This window comes from Serinus canaria, chromosome Z (assembly GCF_022539315.1).
Source record: "Serinus canaria isolate serCan28SL12 chromosome Z, serCan2020, whole genome shotgun sequence".
NCBI classification, from domain to species: domain Eukaryota; kingdom Metazoa; phylum Chordata; class Aves; order Passeriformes; family Fringillidae; genus Serinus; species Serinus canaria.
This window is the reverse complement of record NC_066343.1, coordinates 52,884,192-52,908,048: the sequence shown is the minus strand read 5'-3', so window position 1 is coordinate 52,908,048 and position 23,857 is coordinate 52,884,192. Positions and strand designations below refer to the sequence as shown.

The window sequence follows — 23,857 nt, the reverse complement described above, 5'->3', positions numbered from 1 at the left end:
TATTGCTGAAAAAACTTTTCACTTTGAGGGATAGCTACTCTTCTACCAAAAGACAAAAGCATTTTCTGCCCAGAACATTTTTTTACATTAGTCCCAAGGACTAGCAAGGAAATAAAAGCAGTATTTTATTGCAGAGGTCAGGAAATTTGAATTGATTGATTTAAATTGAATTTATAAACACTAAACACTGATTTGGATAGAAATTATTATGCTTTTAGAACACATCAGCAATTGAAAACCATTTCAAATAAAAATCACTGAAGCTACACAGAACCAAAAAAACAGTTGGAAAGTAAGATTTTAGTAAGAATTCATCCTAAAGTTTTGTGGAAGCTTCTGAAATTGCAATTCACACATGTTGAATAAACATTTGGTAAAAAATTATGACCTATAATAATAAAAATACCTGAGTATCCACATAACAGTTATTTCATAATTCCAAGTTTTTCAAGTTTATCATATCAAATGCTGACTGTTATATGTGACATTCATCACATGAAAGCAGAGTTGTGAAGGGATCTGAGCAACTGAGCAAGGCAAGATCTCCACCTCTAAAACCTAGAACTTCAGAGGTTGACAAGGCCAAATCTGTCCTAAAGTTTGCACCAGCCTCATCCTCCAGTGAAGTACTGGATGCCTAACAAATTATCACCCCCATCTCACAGCTGCTCTCAAACCATTCTCCTTTCCCAGCTCTGATAGTGTATGTTCCTCTTTGTAATGCTGAATCTCAGTATACAGTGCAATAATAACCCTAGGCAATATGTGCTACCACTTCAGTGAAAATCTAGAGGGAAAATGCAGCTATAAGATACTTAATAACTATTAAAACCACAGTTTTAACAGATTACAGTGCATTTACACCACTGGTGAAGTGTACTCTTGGAAGCCAACTTCCATTTAGAACAGCTAAAAGACAATCTACTACCATGATGTTCAGCATGAATTTATGCAAGATTTAGGGGTATTCATAATTTTTGAAGACATGAAGGGAAAGCAGATAGTAAAAGTCAGAAAAAATACCTATATTTTATGCCATATACTAACTTTAAGACAGACAACTTAAGTCAGTATATTTTATAGGCAGATACAGGAATTAAACCTCAGTTATGCATATAGGCATGAGACAAAACTGCTTCATTCTAAAGCTGCACAAACATTTTATGTAATAGGGGTCCCAATTCTTCAAAAAAATCAGGACTTCTCTTACTTCCTCTAAGTTTCTATCACTTTAGTTTCACCTTAGCAACCACAATATAAACTCTACAGATTCTGCTGCCACAAAAGGTAACAGTCATTTGCACAACTGCTCTCCACATCAAACCTCTGGGGTGTATTTCCCACCAAATCAGGAGATTAATTTGTACTCATGTGAGCCAAGATTAAGCATAATATCCAATTTATAACTGGAATTACTTCTGTACTTAGCTCTAGTGACTCAAGTAATCCTGTGACGTCAGAGGGAGCAATTCAGTGCCTTTTCTGGGTATGGCAGAGTACCTCAGCCATCCAAACAAGAATGTCAGTCATGACAGAACTACATAAGATCTGTCTTTTTGGAGCAACAGCTCAAAGCTATCAACTCACAGTCTGGATCCCTAATCCCACTTGAAGAAAAATACTTAACAATACATACATTTGAGGTCTGCTCTGATTGTGCCCTTCCACACTAAATTTGATGAAGAAAAAAGAAAAATCTTCCTATCACACAGTGATTTGGTATTTCCCTGAAGGTCACCATTCACATTTGAACAGAAATGTATCTTAGTTTTCAGGCCTATCATAATTTCTAGGGTGTCAAATACATGCATCTGCTCAGAGCTAAACACATCAGATGAACTGACCCTACAGAATTTAATCACACAACTCAGTCTTTATACTTCTCATTCTACAGCTATCAAAAAATAACTGTTTCATATCTTAGGATAATTAACAGTCAGTTTTCAAACCTTTTGCTGTCTGTCAGCCAAGATCCAAGAGCCTATGAAATTCATACCTCTACTTAAAAAGACTTCTCTGAATAGGAGGATTGTTCACTTAAAAAAAAAAAAAATCAAACCAAGAACACAGAACCAACAATTTTCACTGTAGATGAACTGCTGATTGTTTCAGAGTAAATGATACTAACACCGAATTTTGAGACTGCTATTTCAGAACCTTTGTAACTGTATCACCTCCCAAGACAGAAGGCTACAACCATCACCTATCCTATGACATTAAAAAAAAAAAAAAAAAAGAAAAGAAAAAAAGAACACAAGGAGACAGCTACATTAGAAATGTGCTTTTGTTTTGTCATACAAAATTTATTTCATGCTGCTTTACCCTATTTAAGACAGACTGTCAGGACCTTGAGGATTCCCAAACTCCTCTTAAGTGGTCAGACCCCCTCTCCTTACTAAGACCTTACCTGATCACCAGAGGACTGCTGGCTGATCATGTTTACTTTCACTGGACATGATCCTGACCCTGGCTTGGCTTTCTAACCTGGGCTCAGATCTGTTGCCTCTCTATAGATCTGCCTAGCACTGAATGCAGGTACCATCACTACATCTGCTCTGCTCACCCTGTTTGGGTGCTGTGGGACTGCAGCATTTTTAAGTGAGAACTTTACAAAGTGTGAATTCACACTCAGAAGCTATGACTAGTGCTTCTTAGTAAACAAAATTAATAGATTTCATTACTAACTCACTTCCAACCATGATACCTGAGGTTATACCAACTATGTACATCTTCATGTTGCTGATACATCATATTATAAAAGGATCCTTACATCCTCATTTGTATGGTACGTAGATGCATTTTCTTCACCACAACTTTAATGCTACCAAAAGCTTGTAAATGTTAGCCTGCCACTTATCTGTTTATTTCAGTACCCGATGACTTTCAAAAAAACTCATCTCTTGGATTTGTTGGTATAGCATTCAGAATGCTATTCCCATTTATTTAGAGAGGGAAACTATGACTTCAAAAGCATATACGACTCTGATTGAGCTCCAGTTTGTTGCTTTTTTTAAAGCAACAAAGAATAAAAAAATGCAAAAGTTAGGTAGTCACTTGTCTCAAAATACACAGCACTTCATGATCAAGCCAGGTAAGCTAATTTCAGTTTTTTCCAGCAGATAATTTACTTTTAGACTTCCAAAAGGATAATCTGCCCAAAATACTGAGCACTAGGTGTTTATGCTTTACCTTTATCTTTCCAAAGAATACTTTTATTGGATTCAACATCAAGCAAGAAGCACTGCTCTAATCTTTTTATTAAAAGGCATAGGAACAGTTACAGGAAACCTCCCATGTAGATCACAGACAACTAGTAAAACCAAAATGTTTAAGAAAAAAAGGATCTATCTTTAGATCTTGGCAACAACTGTTCCACCTGATGCCTTCCCACCACCCCTTCTCAACCATACTATTTTGTGATTTTACATTAGCACAGGAAGCAGCTTCAAAAGCAAGGAAAAGAACTAATCACATCATACATAAAATTGTCAAGTGAAGACAAAAATATGAGTATATTAGGATAGTGTTTAGACAATATGACTTAGGCTGTAGGAGTCCATCTGGAAATACTGGTTCTATGCATAAAGTATTTTAAAACACATAAACCTAAATACATACATGCATTAGTACCCACTAGTTTCAAAGCTGTTCTGCCAACAAGATGACCATCAAGCTTTGGCTTATATATGTGGCCTTTTGCCCCTTCAAGTTAAATGCACAGGTACGTAAAGGCATGCGAGATAACTTTTATGGAGATTAGCAAAACTGAAGGAAGGGAAAAAAGCCTCTGAAAAAGCACACAGCTTTCCTGAACCATCTTCTGCGAATGAAGAAGTCCAAACAGAGAGGTTCAAGTTACAGAGAAGCTGTCCTTTTATCACTATGCACTGCAGATGAGAAGCAGAGCATAGATTCTGCCCAACAGTTACAATAGAAGTCTTTCCCTACAGAGAAACTGGAACTGCTTTTGCACTTCAAGTAGTATTTTCAAAGTGGAAGTATAATTCAGGTGTGTGCCTAGTTTAGGTCTCACAGCACTATGCAGGACCAGTTACACGGCCTGATGAGCACTGCAGAGACAGCAATTTTGCATCTAATACTCCTTACTGCCCTGGATTTTGCTAGATGCCATTTGATTAACTATTACAAGAAGGATGGAAGTAGGAGGAAAAGCACCATGTATTTCTGTTGCCAAAGATGCATTCTAGAACGACGCCTTTTCCGTGTTTGGTGCCAAAAAGAGGAGTGCTCACCAGCACTGGTACCAGCCCAAACTACTGTCAGCAGCAGACTCAACACCAGGACTTGTGTTCACCTAGAAGACCACTGAACTGCATACAACAAGTGAAAACAGATCTCAGCCTAAGGAATTTTAACCTAATGAATGCTATTGCCTATGTTTTACGACCATAAAAATGAAACTAATGATTAAGACCAACACTAACGAACAAATGTTAGGAACATTATGTCTCCAGCATCTATGTAGAGAGAAGTATGTTTGGCTTGAAATGTGACAGCTCAATTTTTAAAAGCCTTAATTATTCCAGCTAATATTCTAAACTCGCTGCCATATACTATCCATGAGCTTTAAAGTGCCTGCAAAAGGTCCAGTAATATTATCAACATATCTACCTTCAGAAGTTAGATGAACTGGATTCGAACAACAAAGAAAAAAACAGGAGGAGAAGCATCCAGAGAGGTCAGTTCGTTCTGACAACTGAAGCCCGTGAGTGAAGAAAGAATTTACAGCTGTATGACAAATCAATAGAGCAAAACCTAAAAGCTTTATAGCACATTACAACAAAGCAGTATGAGATGCAGCATAGAATTCATGCCAGTCATTGGTACCCAAAGGTAAGGGAACAAGTAAGCTTAAAGGCAGCAGGCTACAGAAGACGGTAAATTCTCTAATTCATTAACTATTTAGCTCAACCAGATGAAATAAAATTAAAAAAAAAAAAAAGACAGTAGTAGCATTACCCCTAGCACAAATCTAGGCTCAAAATAAAAAACCTCAAACTTTTCTCTTATCTTCCATCGAAATAACGCATCTGAAATACGACTGGTATTATTTTAGCTACAGAAGGAAACACGGAGCTCTGAAGTTGTGAAACGCTGCCCATCCTCCGCGCCCTGCCCCCACCCCCACTCCGAGTCTCCGTAGCCCACTCAGTGCAGAGACCCCGGCCCGCAGCTGCCACGGGGCCCTTGCTTCCTTCTTCCCTTCCCCCTTTCCTTCCCTTCTTCCTTGCTTCCTCTAGCGGAAACCCCGAGGAAACCTCACGGCCCCCTCACCTTGAAGGGGTTGTTGAGGTCCGGGTCGGCGAAGGGGTTGCTGTCGAAGTCCGACATGGCGGGGGCAGGCGGGCGCTGCGGTCCCCGGCCAGCGGCTCTGCCCCTGCGGCGGCGCCCCGACAGTGCCCGGCGCAGGTGTCCCCCCCCGCGGCGGTCACAGCCCCGGTCACAGCCCTGCGGCCCGGGCCGAGCCCGCCCCGCCGCACCAACCAGCCACGGACCGCCCAAAATGGCAGCCACGGAAGTGAAGTTACGGGTGGGATGGCCCTGGGAGGGAGAAAGGGATGAGGGCGGAGCGGCTGCTCCCGAGGCGGGCGGGAGCAGAGCTCATGCCTGAGCTGGGCGGGGGCGAGGCGGGGCGGAGTGCAGCGGAGTGCGAGAAGAGCCGGTTCCAGGGCTGGCTGAGTGTTGGGTGTGAGCTGTTGGTTGGAGGGCCTGCGGTTACGGGCCGGCTTCGTGTTCGCAGCTGCTCCTCTGGGGCAATGGGGGCTGTATCCCCCTTCGGTGGTTAGCGCTGGCTGGGATCCGGGGGGAAGGAGGCCCGGGGCTCTCCGGAGGGCAGCCGGACCTGGGTCGGGCAGGGGCGGCCTGGCCCGGTGTGTGCGCGGGTGTCCCGGCCCCCGTGCGGCCTCCCCCACCCTCCGCTCCCGCAGCCCGCAGGGCGGGTTGGGACAGCCGCTCTGCTTTGGGCAGTGAAGTGGACGTGTGAAGGTAGAAAGCCCTACTTGGTAAAACATACATTTACTCTTTCGTTCCCACCTCTTTTTGGCATGGTAAATAGTTGGTCCAGCTTGTGGCCGCAGGTGACTTGTACAAAGATTCTGCAAGGACAGTAGGGAGGGTTCGGCTTTGAACCACGGTCACAAAATCCCGCTTTCATGGGAGGAAGTATTAAAAAGGCCTCTTGGAAGTATTCAAGCATTTCCAAAAGTTCAAAAGACTTTTAAAATACTTTCTCTCTTTTCTGCTGATAGTGCAGTTTGAAAAACCTGGTCCAAAAGATGCAAATAAATGCAAAGGAGCACCTTTGGTTCAGAGCTATGGTTGAAATGTGAAATTCAGTGCTACCAAGGCAGTCTACATTGATGCAGCACTTTCAAAACCAGCAAATCCTGAATTTCCTTACATGCTTTCTTGAGAAATTATTTGAAGTTTCATTTAAATCCAAAAAAATAAAAAAGAGATTTGAGGCAGGTCAGACGAAATTATTATGGCAGCAAACCTGGTTTTTTTTACTATTCAAATGTGTATTTTTTTCCCCATGATAATGTAGATGGTGAGGCACACTAGTGTTAGCACTTCTATGATTTTTTAATAGCTCTACAGGTATCATTACTCTGATCTTAGCACTGACAGTCATTACATTCAGGCCATTCTGTCAACAGGTCAGGGAGAGTACTATATGTAAATGAGAATTGATTTTGCATGGATCTGTAGAGAATGCAATACTTGCTTCAGGGCCTGCTCTGATTTATGCAGACATTTCTCAGTTTTTGTGAAGTACTGTGAGTTTACTGTCAGACATAAAATGGTATGGAAATGGGACAAATCATAAAAGCATAGCTTCTAAGCAAATCACTTTCAACTTCTTAGTTGCTATGAAGTGTAAAATACTTTTTAAAAATTTACAAGGCAAGTGTTGCACAATCAACAGAAGTACATTACAGTATTATTTCCAATCATACATGTATCTCAGTTATGGTGACAGCACATGAAGTCATGTTGTTTTCCAATATTCACCCATGGCCATATATATCATGGCTCAATATATGTTGATAGTCCAAATACTGTGTGCACTGACAACTGTGTATTTGCTTCTCTTTGAGCTAAACATGAATGTATGCATGCATGCTTTAATGAATGCATGCATGAAGTTTAGATGAAAAGAATGTATTTTCCTGTATGGTTGCCATGCTTCAAATCACACATTTGGCATTGTGACATTTCTCTGATAATAATCTGTGCACTGTTACAGAAAGGAATAATCTCTCCTCTTATATGCCTTTTAAGGCAATTATGAAACTGCAATGGGATGTTTTCTTGGGAAAGAATAGCAAATATTTTACAAAAACGTCAGGCTGGCATCTAGTCAGCTAGTGGGGTTCTGCAGGGCTCTGTCCTCTTCAACATACTCATTCACCTGAACACAGGATTCGAAGGAATACTGTTTGCTGGCAACATTAAACTGGGAGGAGCTGTTGACTCCTTTGGGGGCAGAGAGGACCTGCAGAGAGATCAAAATAAATTTGAGAGATGGACAATCACCAATCATGTAAAATTTTACAAGGGCAAGTAACATATTCTGCCTTGGAATGGGGCAGCCCTGGATGTACAGACAGACTGGGGAATGAGAGACTGGAGAGCAGCACTGTGGAAAGAGAGCTGGAGGTCCTGGCTGATGGCAAGTTGACCATGGTCAGCAGTGCCCTGGCAGCCAGGAGGGCCAGCCGTGTCCTGGGGGGCATCAGGGACAGCATGGCCGTCTGGGCAAGGGAGGGGACTTTTCTGCTCTGCTCTAAGGTGCCTCACCTCCAGTGCTAGGGGCAGTTCTGGGTGCCACAGTGTAAGAGACATGAACCTTTTGGAGAGCATCCAAAGGAGGGCAGTGAAAATGGTTAAGGGTCTGGAGGGAAAGCTGTGTGAGCAGAGGCTGAGGTCACTTGGTCTGTTTAGCCTGGAGAAGAAGAGACTGAGGGGAGACCTCATTAGAGTCTGCAACTTCCTCATGAGAGGAAGAGGAGGGGCAGACACTGTCTCCTCTTTATTGTGACCAGTGACAGGACTCAAGGTAACAGCATGAAGCTGAGTCAGGGGCTGTTTAGGTTGGACATCAGGAAAAAGTTCCTCACATCGGGTGTGGTTGGGCACTGGAACAGGCTCGCCAGGGAAGTGGTCACAGCCTGACAGAGTTCAGTTTTTTTCAGTCTAAAATGTTCAAAATATGAGTAGACCATCAAGTGGTCTGTCTTGATCAGTAGTCTGCTCCAACCAAATAGATCACAGTTTTACAGAGAATGGACCTTCAAATTGTAAAACCAAGCTGTTACAAAGACCTTTTTAACTCTTTAACCTTAACTCTTATAGAGAGTGTTTCCTCTCATAAAGCAGAGCAATCCTTCCAGCATCAAATGCCAGCATGATGGTTAGAAGAAAGCAGGGATGATGAGTGTCCCTGTGCCACATAAGCACATAGCTAAGACTGCAGACGTTAAGCAGAATTACTGACATGGAAGACTGGATGACTCCTAGAAGCTCACGTAGTGGGAATGAGGAGTAGAACTCTGTGGTAGTACAAGTACATGTTACAACTTCAGATTAGATCATGTGCAGATACCACTTGTAAAGGCTTGCAAAAGTTTGGGCAGAAAACACCGAGTCTGTTAGGTAAAACTTTTAGTGAAGAGTTATTCAATAGTAGCTCCTACTAATAAAAGAAGAGTGATTCAATAGTAGCTCCTCCAAATTGAATAATTTGAAGTAGCAAGATATTTTTTCTAGGCTTTGCAGCAAAGACATTTACTTTCAAAATTTTGGAAAGATTTTAACTTTAGGGGAAGGAACAGAAGTGTGTTAAACAGGCATTTCCTTGTGTTACTTGGAGATCATGAGCTGCATTATTTCCCAAAATCTTATACATGAATTTAAAAGAAAAACGCATGGAAAAAATAGGAGAAAGGTCAGAAATCGTGGTAGCATGCAGAACTGTACATGCAGACTTCCATTTCACCTCTTGTTCTTATTATCAAGGAAGCCCTGATTCCACAAGATAATAATTTCATTTTCACTGTGCCGATGACTAAATCAAAATCTCTTTGTTTCCAGCATAAAGAGTGTTGAACTAATATAAGCCTGTTTTAATAGTCTGAAGTTGTAGCATTAGTTGAAGCACTCCTTTTTCTGGGAGTGCGCAGCTTTGCCAGTTCTACTGTCGAAAGTTACAGTAGCACTCTTTTCTGAGTAGAACCAGCTTAGCCAACTTACAGGAAGCATACAGTGCATAACCAAGTCAAGCCCCTGGAGTCACCTAACAGGGATAACAGTGAATGCTCACAAGCTGATGAGCACCTTGCCCTTCTTACGAGAACCCTGACTACTTTCTGAAGCTCTACACTTAGATTTTCCCACTATGTTCCAGATTTGTAGCAAGATGTTTGGAATTCTTCTGTAAAAAGCTCACCTATTTGGGAGGAGAAGAAGGATTTCCAAGGCAATAGCTGATTTACAGAAGGGAACAGGTAAATGGTGCACAGCCAGACTGCAGTCATTTTGCCAAAAGCCAGCCTAGTACTGTCAAGTGATCTCGTGCCAAGCATGCTCATTGCTCTGCACCAGTCTTGCTGTGGCTGTTGCTGCCCTGTACACACCCCAGACCCACACTGAGGTAAGAATATATGAACGCAGACAGTGTTCCTCATGCCCCTCAGGAGGATCAGAACTGAACTTTAGTTTACAGCAGAGAACTAACTTGTATTTTTTTCTCGAAGTAACTGATTTCACTGACGTCCAGGTGCTGTAATGGCATGCTGTGTATTAACAAACTCATGCCAGTCTTAGCTTCTGTAAAGAATCAGTTTTGCTGGCTTAGAATGACATTGCTCAATGTCATGTTTTCAAAACAAAGGTATAAGAAAAGTAAAAGTTGTCCTCAGTGGACCCATTAGATGGTGCTGCTCTTCTTACTCCCTTTAGTTCTATTGTGGTCTGTCTGTTTTGGGACAAAAAGTAAATCATCATCAAATCATCCTTCCCCTCTGTTTTTTTCCCTGTGGAGCAGTTGCTTGTTTTCATGTAAGGAGTAGAGACCTTCTCCCATGACAGGGATTGCCTGTATTTAAGGATTGTGCAGGCACATCATAACTGTCACTAACAACGTGTTTTCATTCTTCCCCCTGACTGAACTTGCTGCCTGTTCCCCATCCCACAGACAGTAAAGGTAAGAAAGACTCTGGCAGTCACTGACACTGGCCAAAACATCAGGATGTAATCATGTAACAAAAGTTACTCCTGCTGGAAGAACAATAGCAATTTTCCCCTCCTTTCTTAAGAGTCATGACAGGTGTGGATGCAGCCACACACTGCCACAAATGCTACCTTTACGAGTATTGCTAATCTGTCATGAAAGCCAGTGTGTGGGTGCATTGAATAGTAAGCTGCAGTCATGAGGGAAGATGTGATGAAGCAAACACATGCTGTTTGGGAGTGAGGAGTGCACTCCAAGCAGTTTTGGAATGAAGCCAAACAACACTGGCAGTCTGTCCTGCTTGCATATGTTCCATTTACCAACTTGAGAGTGGGAGGAAAAGCACAAGCTAAGGAAAGTGATAAAAGAGCTATTTCAGCCAGTAAGATCTCAGTTTCTCCTACTACTGTGTTTTCTCTTTCTGTATTATACTGCAGATGCTTGTCTTCTGTGGTCCATTTCTATACCTCCCCAGCCTCTCCTCACATCTGCACCACTCAATAAGAAGTACACAGGTATCCATCAGTGGGAATTTCCCAGACAGTGGCATAACTTGTGCTACCATCCCTTCCAGCCAAATGATCCTGGGAGATAACTTTTTAGTGTATCTTTCATCCTTTCAATTTTAAAACTGTGCTTTCGTAATTGAACAAAGATAGTTGTGTGCTTTTCTTGCTTATTTTATGTTTGGCATTGCTTTTGATCACTTGTATTTTCTCATAATTGCTTTCAATTTCAATTTCAATGAAAAATAATTCAAAACTGTAGTCCTAGAATGTCAGGAGTTCTGAACAAATAAAAAAAAAAGGATAAAAGATGAAAAACAAAAGGTGATTTAGTATCAATTCAACAATATACAGTTTCGTAGAACTAATCTAGGGTTTTGTGTAGAATAGCTCAGAGTGCATTTTTCACAATTGGATTCTCCTGATTCTGTTGCACAGGTGCAAGTAGTTTCTTCTCACAAAGCACAAAAATTGTGAGTTTTTGGCCTGAGGTAGCCTGGTGTAATTCCATCTACAGATGTACGTTCCTTCTGAATGTGACCATTAGCGGACAAGGAGTCTAAGAGAGAGTCTTGATACAGCTGTGTCAGGACACATTCAGCTGTCATCAGGCAGGAATCGGTGCCTCTGCTGCTGCAGTCACTACCCCATCAAAAGCAAAAGTAGTGTCTGCAGTGCTGAATGGTGTCCTGGATGTAGGCAGTGATTTAAGGACAGGTTTCCTTCTGGCCTGTAACGCAGAACGCTGGTATGATACACAGAAGGCCAGTTCTTCCAATGAGTGCAGTCCACAAGGAGTCCCAGAGGGAAAGATGATGAACAGTTGAATGGCTCCACACAAAGCAGTAGAATATCAGGCTTCTCACCATCCAGAAACCTCCATTAATAACTCTTGCTAACTGAGCAACAGTGTTGGAAATGTGCCCTCACATCGGAACTGACTCAGATTGTATTCCAAGGCAACATGACAGTGCACAACTGCATGCGTGCTGCAACAGCTTTAGACAAAAAGGGAAATTTAAGACAGTCACATATAGTTTGAAGCTGTCATGGATATAAAAAAATAAAATTATTAAATCTAAGGATCTACTGGTGAAATTCATCTTGCAGATTATCACACCGCTGGAAAGATCAAGTGTGGTCTAGTTATTCTGAAGGCTGTTATAGCAGAACAGAAGTGAAACTGACAAAAGGTTACATAAATAAACAATTTAAACATGAAATAAGAAAAATATAGTGTTGAAGGAAAATTATGCAGATTATGGTTCAGTGAAAGGAATGATTTCCAGAAATTTTACTAAGGGGAAGGAGAAGAGATGACAGTAAACCATAAGTTAGGTAACCAGATATCCCAGTTTGGGTCTAACTATGTTTTTTAATAGCATACAGTAATTTTATTTTTTTCTTTGCTCAAACTTCATTCCTCGGAATTTTTTATAGGGCCATGACAGAACGGGAAACAGCATTCCTATCACATGTAATAGGCACATGACATAAACCAGAAGGTATCTACTATTATATGGCAAATCTAATTTATAAGATAAGCCCTAGGAACTACAGCTTTCAAAAATCTCCACAAATCTCTACAGTCTTTTTTTGTGAACAAAATCAGCTGATGGCATATATATATATATATATATATATATATATATATATATATAAAATATGGATATTGTGTTCTCCTTTTCAATAGTTGGTGCTCTCATGGGAGTTTTCTGTAAGGTTTAGGAAAGCATATTGTATTGGTTTTGCATAAATTGGTTTTTGGTAAGGAGGGAAGGAGCCATCCATGGAACTGATTTTTTCTGTGAGGAGCTGCTAAAAGCTTCCTCCATGCCTGCTAAAACCAATTGCTGGCTGGCTCTGAGAACAGACATGCTACTAAGTGCCGCGCTGCAGCTTCGAAGACCCTCGACTCCCGACACGGTGGGGAGGGGGAAGCGCCGGCTAGCAGGAGAGCACTGGCAGCAGCTAGCAGCGGGGGGCACTACCCAGGCGAGCCAGGGGTGTCCAGGCAGCGCCTACGGCAGGCTGGTGCAGCGTTTGAGGAGAGCGGCGAAGGTTGGAGGAAGTTGGAAGAAAAGAGGTCCTCCACCCCATGGATGCAGTACAGAGAGAGTTTACTCGCCTCCACGGGAAATTCCAGGGGGCAAAGGGGAACAGGGACAGCAGTTTATAAAGGGGGTGGAACAAGGGTGAAGATACATTACATGAACCAATGAGGGAAAACCGAGGAGGGGCATTGAACATAACAGACACAGGAGGCAACAAATGATACAAAAGCCAGGGAGGGGCTCGGAGCACCTGTCCAATCACTTCCTGGGGAAGGGAGAAGTCTCTGGAAGGATGGGCAGGGTCCCAGGAGATGGACAGGGCCTGGGAGGGGAGGAAAATGTAACAAATGGGGTAGTTGCTAGGGGAACGGGAGTGGAGACAAGGGCTTGGCAGCGTGCCCAGACAGGGAGGATACTATTCGAGGGAATGGGGGAACCAGGACTGAACCATCAAATCAAGTATGGGGTTGAAACTGGGGGGAACACTACGAAATGGGGAGAACAGTACAAAACAGGGGAGATAACATAACTGGAAATTGGCCGCGCACCGCAACAACTAAGCCCATAAGAAAAGCTGGTAACACCTCTATGATAACATACTTAAGAAAGACAAAACCGCAGGAAGCTCTGTTTCTTCTTCACCTGTGAGGAGGGATGAGGAGACTGGCTGGGCACCTTCCCAGAGGAGCCCACTGGTCCCTTTCCGAGCAGCCATGCCAGCGGGGGCCATCGCGGTGCTGCGAACAGCCATGTGGCCTGGTGCCAGCAGCAGCCCTGGCTGAGTCTGAGAGCGGACGGGGCCAGAAGCGGACATGTGGCCACCACCATGTTGTCACTGCCAGCAATAGACTTTGCCTGCCTGGCCACTTCTAACCTGCTGCATTGCAGACTAAAGGACAGAAACAGCAGCAGCTTTTTCTTATTTTCAGCCCCTCACATGAGGAGGGACACTGACACTGACTGGAACAGGCAGCCAGCGCATCTTGCACAGTGTCAGCAAAGACCACGTGGCCAACAGCGAAAAGCACAGCGAGCAATTCCCCAATGTGGAGCCTGGACAAGATCAACCTTTCAGCACTACAAAACTCTGCAAAAACTGTTCCACTTGATGGAAATTCAGAGCAAATGAACCAACAAACACTGATTTTTCTCCTGAGTCAGAGAAAAGGAAAAGGTGAAAACACATGAGGAAAACAACATAGCAACTCTAAGGGCGGAGCAGAGGAAGGAGGGCAAGGAGAGGTGCTCTGAGCATTGGAGCTGAGATTCTTCTGGAAACTATGGTGAAACCATATGGAAACCATATTACAACAAGCTGTTTCTCTATAATTCATGAAGTGCATGTGGGGATGCTGAATTCACCCACAGCCCATGCAGAAAAGGTGCTTACACTGGAACATGTGGATGCTGAAAAACTGTGATCTGGTGAGAGACTTGAACAGAGAGAGAGACAACTCTTGCTTCCAGAGACAGAAAGAAGACCCTTGCTTTTTTTTTTTTTTGTACTAGAACAGCTCATCCTTAAAAACAAAACCCCATGAACTTAATGACCCATGGAAAAAAGCAGTTTTGGGAAGACTGTTTTTGCCTGTGGGAGGGACTTGTGTTTCAGCTGGTTTTCAGGCAGGACTGTTACTCATGAAAATTAGAACTATATTGGAAATGTTCACAGAAAACTGTCTCCCTTGGGAAAGACCCCATGGCATAGGAAAGGAGACTTCTCTCCCCAAGCAAACAGAAGAAAGATCCTTAGAAGTAACAGCTTGACTAAAAATCCTGTTTTGTCTCCCTGCTCTGTCACTGGACAACAAAGAAGGGCTTGGGGGCGGGGTGGTAAAGATGTTCTAAAGGTTTCTTATTTTAGTTCTCATCTTCTTTTAATTCTGTTAATAAAATTTTCTTTATATCTTTTAAGTTTTGTGCCTTTTTTGCCCTTAAAGTATTTCTTGCCAATCCTTACCTCAACTCATGAATCCTATTAAAGTGTTTTCTTTCCCCCTCCTCTCCTTAACTATAGCAGAGGAGAATGAGTGATTTTTGCAGAGGCACTGACATTTGACCAACCCCCGACACACATTCATTTAACAGTTGACTTTTGAAAAATCAATTTTATCTTACTTGCATACTCTGAATGTGTGCAGGCACTCAGCAAGCAGTAGGACTGGACACAGAAAATAGCTCTGGAATTCCAGTTTCTGATAGCTCTTCATGTACACAGCTGTAAATTCAGCGTAGTTTGAAATGGAAGAGATTTATTGCACATGGGCTCATATGAAAGAACTTACTTTTTTTAATAAATAACTTGTCCCTCTGAATTTGCCCTTTGACATACATAAGAGGTAGTAAATCAGGTCCTTAAAAGAAAAAGCATTTTGGTAGAACTAAAAAAACTACCCACTCACTAATTTCAGAGGCTATTTTCAGAAAGGGCAAATTATGGGTATGAAAAATGACACATTTCAGCACACAGATTAGGCTGTCTCTGAAGAAGAAGAAACATAAATTGTTTGTTAAACTTTTGTCTGCTCAGATTTAAAGTCAATTAGAAAAGGAGTCTATTTAATGTTAAAAATGCAGTAATTGCTCTCTCAGTAACAGTCACTCAGTGCATGCTTTCAAGACAAAAAGTACTGTTTCTTTTAAGTGTTACAAATCTCTAGAGGAAAGGATTTCAACATTGATTCAATTTTGTACTGGTTCTTTCTTAGGACAGGTTTGTTTTAAAAAATGGGTGTGGAAGATAGCGAAGTACATAGATGCATCACTAAATTTAGTTGCTGGAGAGAAACAGAGCACAGGAACTAGATAAGTTGCTTTATTGTGACCCTGATCAGTTATTTACAACAGTGTTTTAATTAAAATCATTAAAATGTTAAGTTATCAAAGGTTAGTTTGTTCATGGTTGATGCAAGCATCACTGGAAGCATATCAAAAGCAGAGAAAAACTCTCCATGCCTTTTCTGCCTTTGGAAAAAAGCCTGTCTCTCTGAAGCATTACATAGAAGGAAAGAAAAAATGCATTATTAGCCCAAAAGTTTAAAATTCTTCAGGAGGTTACGCGCCAAAACCCCTGCAATTCATGAGGAAGGATTTTCTTATTAATGTGACCTCCCTTTGTCCCCATTAAAAATAAATAAGTAAATGCTTTTTCTCCAGTTTTGAAAGATGCTGTTTACATTAAATTGCAAAATTAGCTAAGGATATCCATTATTCTCCATTCCAACCCATTGTCTTTGTTGATTATGCAGCCTTTTATGTCCATGATAAGATAATTAAAAATGACACCCAAAAATATATTTATATGGATAAACTTTAACATGATCTGAATGAATAGGTAAAGAAATCCAGAACTCCACAAAAGTGCTTGACATTAAAGGTCATGGCACCAATGCTGAACTGTTGGTAAGCACACTAAAGTGGATTCACTATTCCCTGCGAAATACCAGAGCACAAATGTTCAGCAAGCTCCAGTCCATAGCTGAAAATTCAAAACTCAGAATAACCTAGAAGCTAGAAATGGTAAATCATCATTTTAGTAAACAGAGATCAGAAGTGTTGTTGAGAAAACATGCAGGTCCTTAATGAAAGACTGGCCACTGACAAAGGGAATGTTTTGCCAAAGATGTTCTTGTTTCTGTCTTTCCATAAGGATGAATAGATGATAGATGATACTGTCAGCATTAATATGGATAAAGAGTTATGGATTGAGAATATACTTAGTACAGATCTATTAAACTGGGTAGCCAAATTATTTCAAATATCATAAGGTACCATTATTTCTGTGTGGTATAGCTGTAGTGCATCTAGAGTGCTCTGCTCCAGCTTGTGTTCTGATGGAATAAAAAACATTTAGAAGTACATGTGTACTACTAAAATACTGTGAATCAATCCAAAGCAAGTTTTCCCCTTAGAAAATCCCATCTCTCCTCTAGTAAATTACTTCTGAATTAAGGAATTATAAATCTGTAATAGAACACTGAAATATCTGTAAACTTCTCAAACCACTGAAATTGCTGGAGTATAGCCCATAACCAGGTATTAAAAATTGCTAAATAACTTTCTTTGTTAAGTGTCATGGCATTTTAGAAGAAATTACAGTTTGATTTTTTTATCTACTGGGGTATTAATAATGTCTTATATTATCAATATCTTGAAAGTACCAGTATCATTTAAATAGTCATAAGTGGCCAGGAAAAGATGGTATAATAAACTATTATTTTTGTTCTCAAAACACATTTGCCTTGAAAGCCCTAAATTCTTTTCCCTTTTTTTATGTTAGCTTTTGGTAGGTGTGTCTGGTTTCATATATAAGGTGCCACTTCTATTAAGCCTAATTTAAAATAAGTCACCAGAAGCTATATGATCCACTTGGTGGAAAGAAACTTACTTTGAAACATGGTACCATCCTGCTAAGCATCTCTTAGAAAAAGTATACAAAAGTTTATTCTTGGACTCAAAGGAGTTAATATTTTTTAATGTAAACTATGACTGTAACTCAAAATCACTTATTTTTTCATGTTGTTTTTCATGCTGTAACTGTTTTACAGTTACTTCCATAACTGTATTTGGAAGAAAATCCATATTTAAAATCAGTGAAAATATGAATAATAAAGAACCCAAAAGTGATGCAGAACACAAAGTGCAGGATTTTGAATCAAGAATACTATTAAAATTTCTATTCCAAAGGGTGATTTCATTGTAAAACATTTTTTCTTTGATTTGCAATATTCATAAAACCAGATTAAGGATGCTGTATACTATCTGCTTTCTGCTATGTGCACACGCTGTGAGATGCACTTAACATTAAAGTAATATTTAGCAACCAAATAACATTCTTCCTATATTTGTGAAAAGACATCACAGAAAGGCTGAGAAAATGCAGACAACAAAATAATATATGTGGTATTTAATTCAGATGAAAATTAATGTGAAAAATACAACAGAAGTACTCCATCTTCTTGGTAACTACCTGGGAAATGTTAAAAAGCAATCCAGCTTCACTTAGATGTCCCATCCAAAAGATAAGCTTGGTAATGATTCTGTCAAGCATTTGCAATGAAACATAAAGTGAAGTAAAAATGTTAGAAGTACACAGTCATAGTGGCCCCTTTCTTATCCACCCTAACACCTAAAAACCTTCAGCAAGGCTTTCATCATTTCACATCTCATTTACTATTAGAACCTTTCCCTGACTAATACATTTTTCATTGCGCTTCTCTTCCCAGAATGCTGTTGCCAAATTCATTTCCACTTCAGTTTAACAGCACTACATGAGCTCTCCCTTCTCCAATATGTCCTGAATAAAATGGTGCCTGTGTAATCTTACATTTCACATTGACGTATGGGACATAATATGGGCAAGTTTTATAAAAATTGAAATGTTCCATGAAACAGTACTGAATTCGTGTTGCTTGATCAATTTTGATGTCACAGTTGTGATCTGTATCAGCTCATTCTAATTTTTTGGTTCACATTTGCAATCCATACTCCATACGTTTAGAGACTGAATTTTGCTTTTTAAAATATAGGGTTGAAATAATACATAGCAAAACAATTCCCATTGCCTTTGAAGGTTGCAGATGTCTGTATGACATGTCATAAGGTAAATTGTTTATCAGCTTGATTTGTAATGACTGAGTGCCTTTATAAACTTTTTATAACTGACTGCTTTTAAAAATTCCTATCACAGATAGTTATCTTTAAATCTGTCTGTTAAAAATACATTTCCCAATCTATGCCATAGATTAATACTTACTGTTGTTTTAAGACTTGAGCAATGTTTAATTTGAGGCTGAGGGAAAACATTTTTCCCTCTCTTTCTCTGTGTGTATGTCAATGTGTGTATGTTTCTATGCACTGTATTTATATTGGTTAATTGTATGTTGCCCAATGTGCCATAGTCTATCACTTGTGCTTTTAAATTCTAGAGGTTGTTTATGTCTGCAAGAATTGTTGAGCAAATAGATGGAATATTTTTCACCCAGCTACATTATGAGATTGTGGTCAGTAAAATCCATTCCATCAGTGTTTCTAAAAATGTGTTTCCTACAGGAGTTTTGTGACAGTGTTGTCCTGGTTTGTCCTACCACAAAACTGTTCCAGTTGTTCTATTTTGTGTGAAATTAAAAAAGAAATTAACATTTAGGAATTGGTAAATTATTTTTATAAAGTTACTCAAGATTCTGTGGATTAACAGATTCAAAAAAAAAGAGCTGAAGTCCCACTACGCATTTAAAGTTGAAGAATTCACCAGGTATGCTCACCAGTAATAGTATTTTCACACTTACAAAAGAGTAAGTAGTTGCCATTCCATATACCATTGAAATAGGTCTTCATTCTTTATAACATTAATGCCAAAACATCTACTATCTATACAATTCTGAAGACATCTGCCATCCTTTACACTTTTAAACAACAAGGCTGTATGTGACTTAGAGTGTTTTAATTAATTTGCTTATTGCTGAAAGAAGCCTACATTCTATAATCCTTCCCAAATTTATTGTGTATATTATATGATGAACATAAAGTCATAAAAATATAAAGAAATCTAATTGCTGCTTCCGGTAGGTAAATCCCTTCATCTTATTCTGTGTCCCCACACAACTATCGAAAAAGACTTTCTAAATAAAAATGTTGTAAGTATTACAAATGTCCATGTCTTTTTCTTCCATATAATGTTACTGTTTCTGGATTTTGTTACTAGCTTTTAGCTGAGAAATAGGAGTGAAAAATAGTTTTAGCCAACAGCAAGCTCAATTTTTTAAACACAAAAAGAAGGAATTGTAACACTGAGGATTCCTGCTCTGATCTCTCTGAATTATATTGTGCTCAGAGAAATTTGGTGCAGTTGCTTATATTATCATTTTTATTTTATGCAACAAGGAAACAAATCCTAAGGATTTAAGAATTGTTTGCAAAGGTCTTTGAAGTCCTTGGATGGCCAATGCCCGGTCACCCCCACCCTTTTTTGTGTTATGGTGTATGACATGAGAAGCATTAACACTCAGTAGTGTCGCTGGAGACAGTGGGATACAAAAAAGACCCCTACAAACCCTGAGTGCCTGTCAAAGGATGGAACCATGGCTCTCCTGGTGATCTCTGTCTCCCAGCCAGGGTCAGCTGCACCCTTACATGCCAGCAACAAGGTGGGTAGCAGTTAAGTTCCTCAGGTGTTTTAATATATCAGCAGTCTGCAAGTTTCCCCACTTACTCCACACGTTAATATTACGACTCCATTAAATCGCCCAAATTATACTCAGATTCCCCAAATTATATTTAAATACCACAACAGTGATGTGATTGTAATTATTGCAGTACTAATGGGCTTCGCGAGAATGCCAGGCTCCATATTGATAAAGAGGGGAAATAAGAAAACACTTAACTTAAAACAATTTATTGGAATAACAGCAATATATAGCTCATAAATTGTGTAAGGAAAAGTGCCACAGGAAGTCCACCAACTGCTACAATACTGAGGAAAATGTTTTGATTTTATTCAGCAATTTAGCAAATTACAGGACAATGTCAAAATGTATAATTTTAATTCTTTTAGAGTTTTCTGAAAAAAACGCCTGCAGACAGTTTTCTGTGATGGCTCTTGCTCTCAAGAAAACAGCTCATGGCTTCCTTAGGGCAAAGAAAAGGGCTGACAATCATCTGGCTGCATTTCATGTGGGGAGTACAAGGGTGGCTTCAGTGAGAACCTGCCAGAAGCTTCCCCATGTTTGATGGAGCCAGTTCCAGCTGACTTCGAGATTAAACACCTCCTGGCCAAGGCAAATCCATCAGCAAAGCTGGAAGCACTTCTGAGATAACATACTAAAAAATAGCTGGGGGGGAAGGTGGGAGGGGAAATGAGGGGCACCCACAGCAAGAAAGGAAAAATTGAAATTTGGTTTCTTTTACTATATCCCACTCCGGATTGATAAGCAATAACTAAAATTATTTTACCCACTTTCTAATCAGGCAGAAAATACGAGAGTTTCAGGTCTGTGTTTAAGTTGTCTACAACAGGACAAAAGAGGAAAAAGCAACTTCATCCAATGGAGGTTCTTCATTCCTTCCACACCTCAGATCTCTGGAGAGAATGAAAGGATGTTCTTTATCCAGCAAAGAATTTCGGCATATAAAGGGTGACACATCCAGAACGAACAATGTATTATTTTCCAGAAAAATATTTTTAAAACCAGCGACCACTCAGTTTGCTGGCGTGTGTGGAACATGCAGGCTGGGAGGGAAGCAAGATTTGATTTTGCTTAACATTTGGCAGAAAAGCAGAAAACCGGCTGGGCTTTGCCATAGCTGGGACCTAAGTATTAAATCAAACGTGAAGGCCATAAGTGTGCAAAAGTCATTTGGTCAGTGTTCCTTTCTTAGAGGAATGCCAGAGCATTAGAGATGAACATTCTCCCTTCTTCAAGGAAGGGAGCTGGGAAAATGACATAGAAATTGTGCATTGCATGTTGACTACAAAAATGCTCCTGGACTGCCCCACTGTGTGTCCCCATCAGTTCCCATGAAAAACATCCTGTTTCTCCAAGTTTCAAGGAAGGAGTGTAGATGTGAGAGGCCACCTCAGTATTCCAAAGGAGTCAAACATCAAGGGACATTACTTGGCACCCATAGGACAACTGAGCAAGTGGGCAGGATGAATGCCTCCACTTTGAGAGAAAGCTTTGGAGTTGGTTCTCCACTGAACCACTTGCAACCTCTAGCTCCTCTCAGAGCCACAGGAGAGCCAGGGACAAAAGTCCCTTTGGTTCTCCAGGGCAGGAGATGGAGTCTGGGCCCTTTGACAGGGCCAGGCTCCCGTTCAGCTGGAGGCACCTGACAGACAAGCACAGAGAAGACCCAGAGCTGTGCCTGCACTGCTTTTGCCCCTCTCCTCAGAGGACTGCTGAGAAGCAGTGGGAAGGTTCTCAGAGCAAACTTGCAGCAGAAGAAGCAAGAGGGGCAAAGGTGGCCCATCCCTGTTCCTGTGCCCTGGCTCGCCTGGGGTTCTGCATGGAATGTTGCCCCTAGCAACTCTCGTTGTCTCCTACTGCTGCGGCCGTTGGTGGAACACTGGTGGACCAGCGGTGGAGCAGCAGCTGCAGGATCTGCTCCTGGGCTCTCCCTGAGCAGCCACCTTCTGGCACCACTTGGCGCCACACCTGGCCTCTGCATCGACACCCTCGTCTCCTCCTCTGCCGCCAGGCATCCCCACAGCACTTGGGCACCGCCAAAGGTAGGAAAGTCCCCGTTTGCCCTCAAAGCACTAACAGAACACAGGAGGCTCCAGCTGCCTCTCCCACCAGCCACGACACACGGGCTGTGGGCTCACTTTCCCCAGACCAGGTTCCGCATGGAGGCGGCCTCCAGCTTCTCTAGGAATAATGCTGCCTCCAGGGGAAACACAGACCTTTCCATAGAGGACGTAGAGATCTGCAAGGCACGGTGCACTTGCAGATTCTCGTCCACTGAGGACCTGATTAAAAGTTCTTGGCACCCATTTCACTCCTAAAGCTGAGTTGTGCTGACCCCAAAACAGATTGGTCATTCCTGAGGAGTTCATGGCGTTAGTGTCAAGAAATCCTGTTACGCCCTGACCCTGCCCACACCTCCTCCAAAGCTTCAAAACCTGAATGATGGCACTTCTCCTCTGGGAGGGCTTCTCCTCCAATACTGCCTTTCATCTTCAAAAATGATCTGGTCTCCAAAAATCTTACAGACTTACATGCCTACACCATTTACAGACACATTCTATTTTAATGTCTTTAAAGAGATTTGGCTTTTGGATCTCTTTTTCATAGAGATATTGGTGTAGATTTGTCTGTATTTTTCGTAAATGTCCATAAGGCTGTTTCTGCCTCATGGTCAGAGGCAGCCATGAAAAGCCATCTTGAGTGGTCCTTCTCAAGAGCTCAGTCACACTATGACAGAATGTTGTGGGCTAGAAGGGATTCTCTAAGATCATTGAGTGATCCTGCATCCTGGGTGTGTCCGGGACAGCCTCAAGAATCACAGCCTGGGCCCAAGGGCAGGGTCCAAACACTTGTGGAGCTGTGTCAGGCTTGCTGCTGTGACCCCTTCCCTGGGAAGGCTGTTCCAGGGCCTTACCATCCTCTGAGTGAGGAGACTTTTCCTTAGATCCGACCAAAGTCTGCACTGGCACATCTTCCTTGCCTTTCTCTTGGGTCTTCTCCCTGGCCCCAAGACTGAAGAGACTGGTGCATGCCCTTCTGCTTCCACTCATGAGCAAGCTGCAGAATGCTGGAGGGTCCTGCCTCCCAAATGCCAAGTCAAAAACGCAGCAACGACAGCAAACTGAGGGGAGCTGGGACAGAGGAGCTTGTGGTTGGCAATGAGGAGGATGAGAAGGAAGGCTACCAACACATCTCGGCAGAATGATTTTTATCTGGGGCATTCTTTTGATCTCTTCCAGGTGCAAAGGAGGGGCACAATGAAGAGGAAAGCAAGAGCCAACAGTCAGCCGTGAGTTTTGGCACAGGGTTAAAGAACAGCAAGCTTGAGGAATGGCAGAGAGGAGAACTGCTGTTCCACAGTCAGGCTGCAAGGATTGGTGCAAGGCTTTGGGTCCACGGGCAATGCCTCTTGACCGCTTGCCTTTCTCACGTTCACCTCCTTCTTCCTTTAGACACATCAATGTTGGCAGTGACTTTCAGGCCGAGCTCCCAGAGCTGCAGACCGGACCACCAAGTGAGGATGAAGAGCCTGCAACCCTGGTCTGGAAGCCCTGGGAGGAAGATGACTCTGACATGGAAAAACCTGACAAAGGTAGCTGTCACACTTTGCTTCCACTCGGCTGTGTGAAAGGCTGCTTTTTGGGTAAAAAGGCAGCTTTTTGCAGGCTCTGCTGCTCTCCTTGCCTCGCTCATCTTCCCACGTGGAAGTGTTAGAGGCAAGGAGAATGCCCTTGGTTCAGCTGCCCCTGTCTTTGGACTACTTTCCATGCTCTCCAAGCTGCTGTCTTTAGCTCCTGTGCTTTCCTTCTGCCTTGGATGGCAACCTTTGCCCCTTCTCGGCTCAAGCCTGCCTTTTGG

The 23,857-nt window shown here is 41.6% G+C and overlaps 1 protein-coding gene across 1 annotated transcript in view; it reads right to left on the bottom strand.

Annotated features, from left to right (window-relative positions):
• SCAMP1 (secretory carrier membrane protein 1) overlaps positions 1–5,524 on the bottom strand; it is a 36,755-nt gene extending 31,231 nt beyond the window's left edge. Inside the window, exon 1 of the mRNA XM_009094022.4 lies at positions 5,296–5,524. Coding sequence (XP_009092270.1) covers positions 5,296–5,352 — 57 coding nt within the window. The 5' untranslated portion in view covers positions 5,353–5,524. The remainder of the gene's footprint in view (positions 1–5,295) is intronic.
• Positions 5,525–23,857: the final 18,333 nt, after the last annotated feature.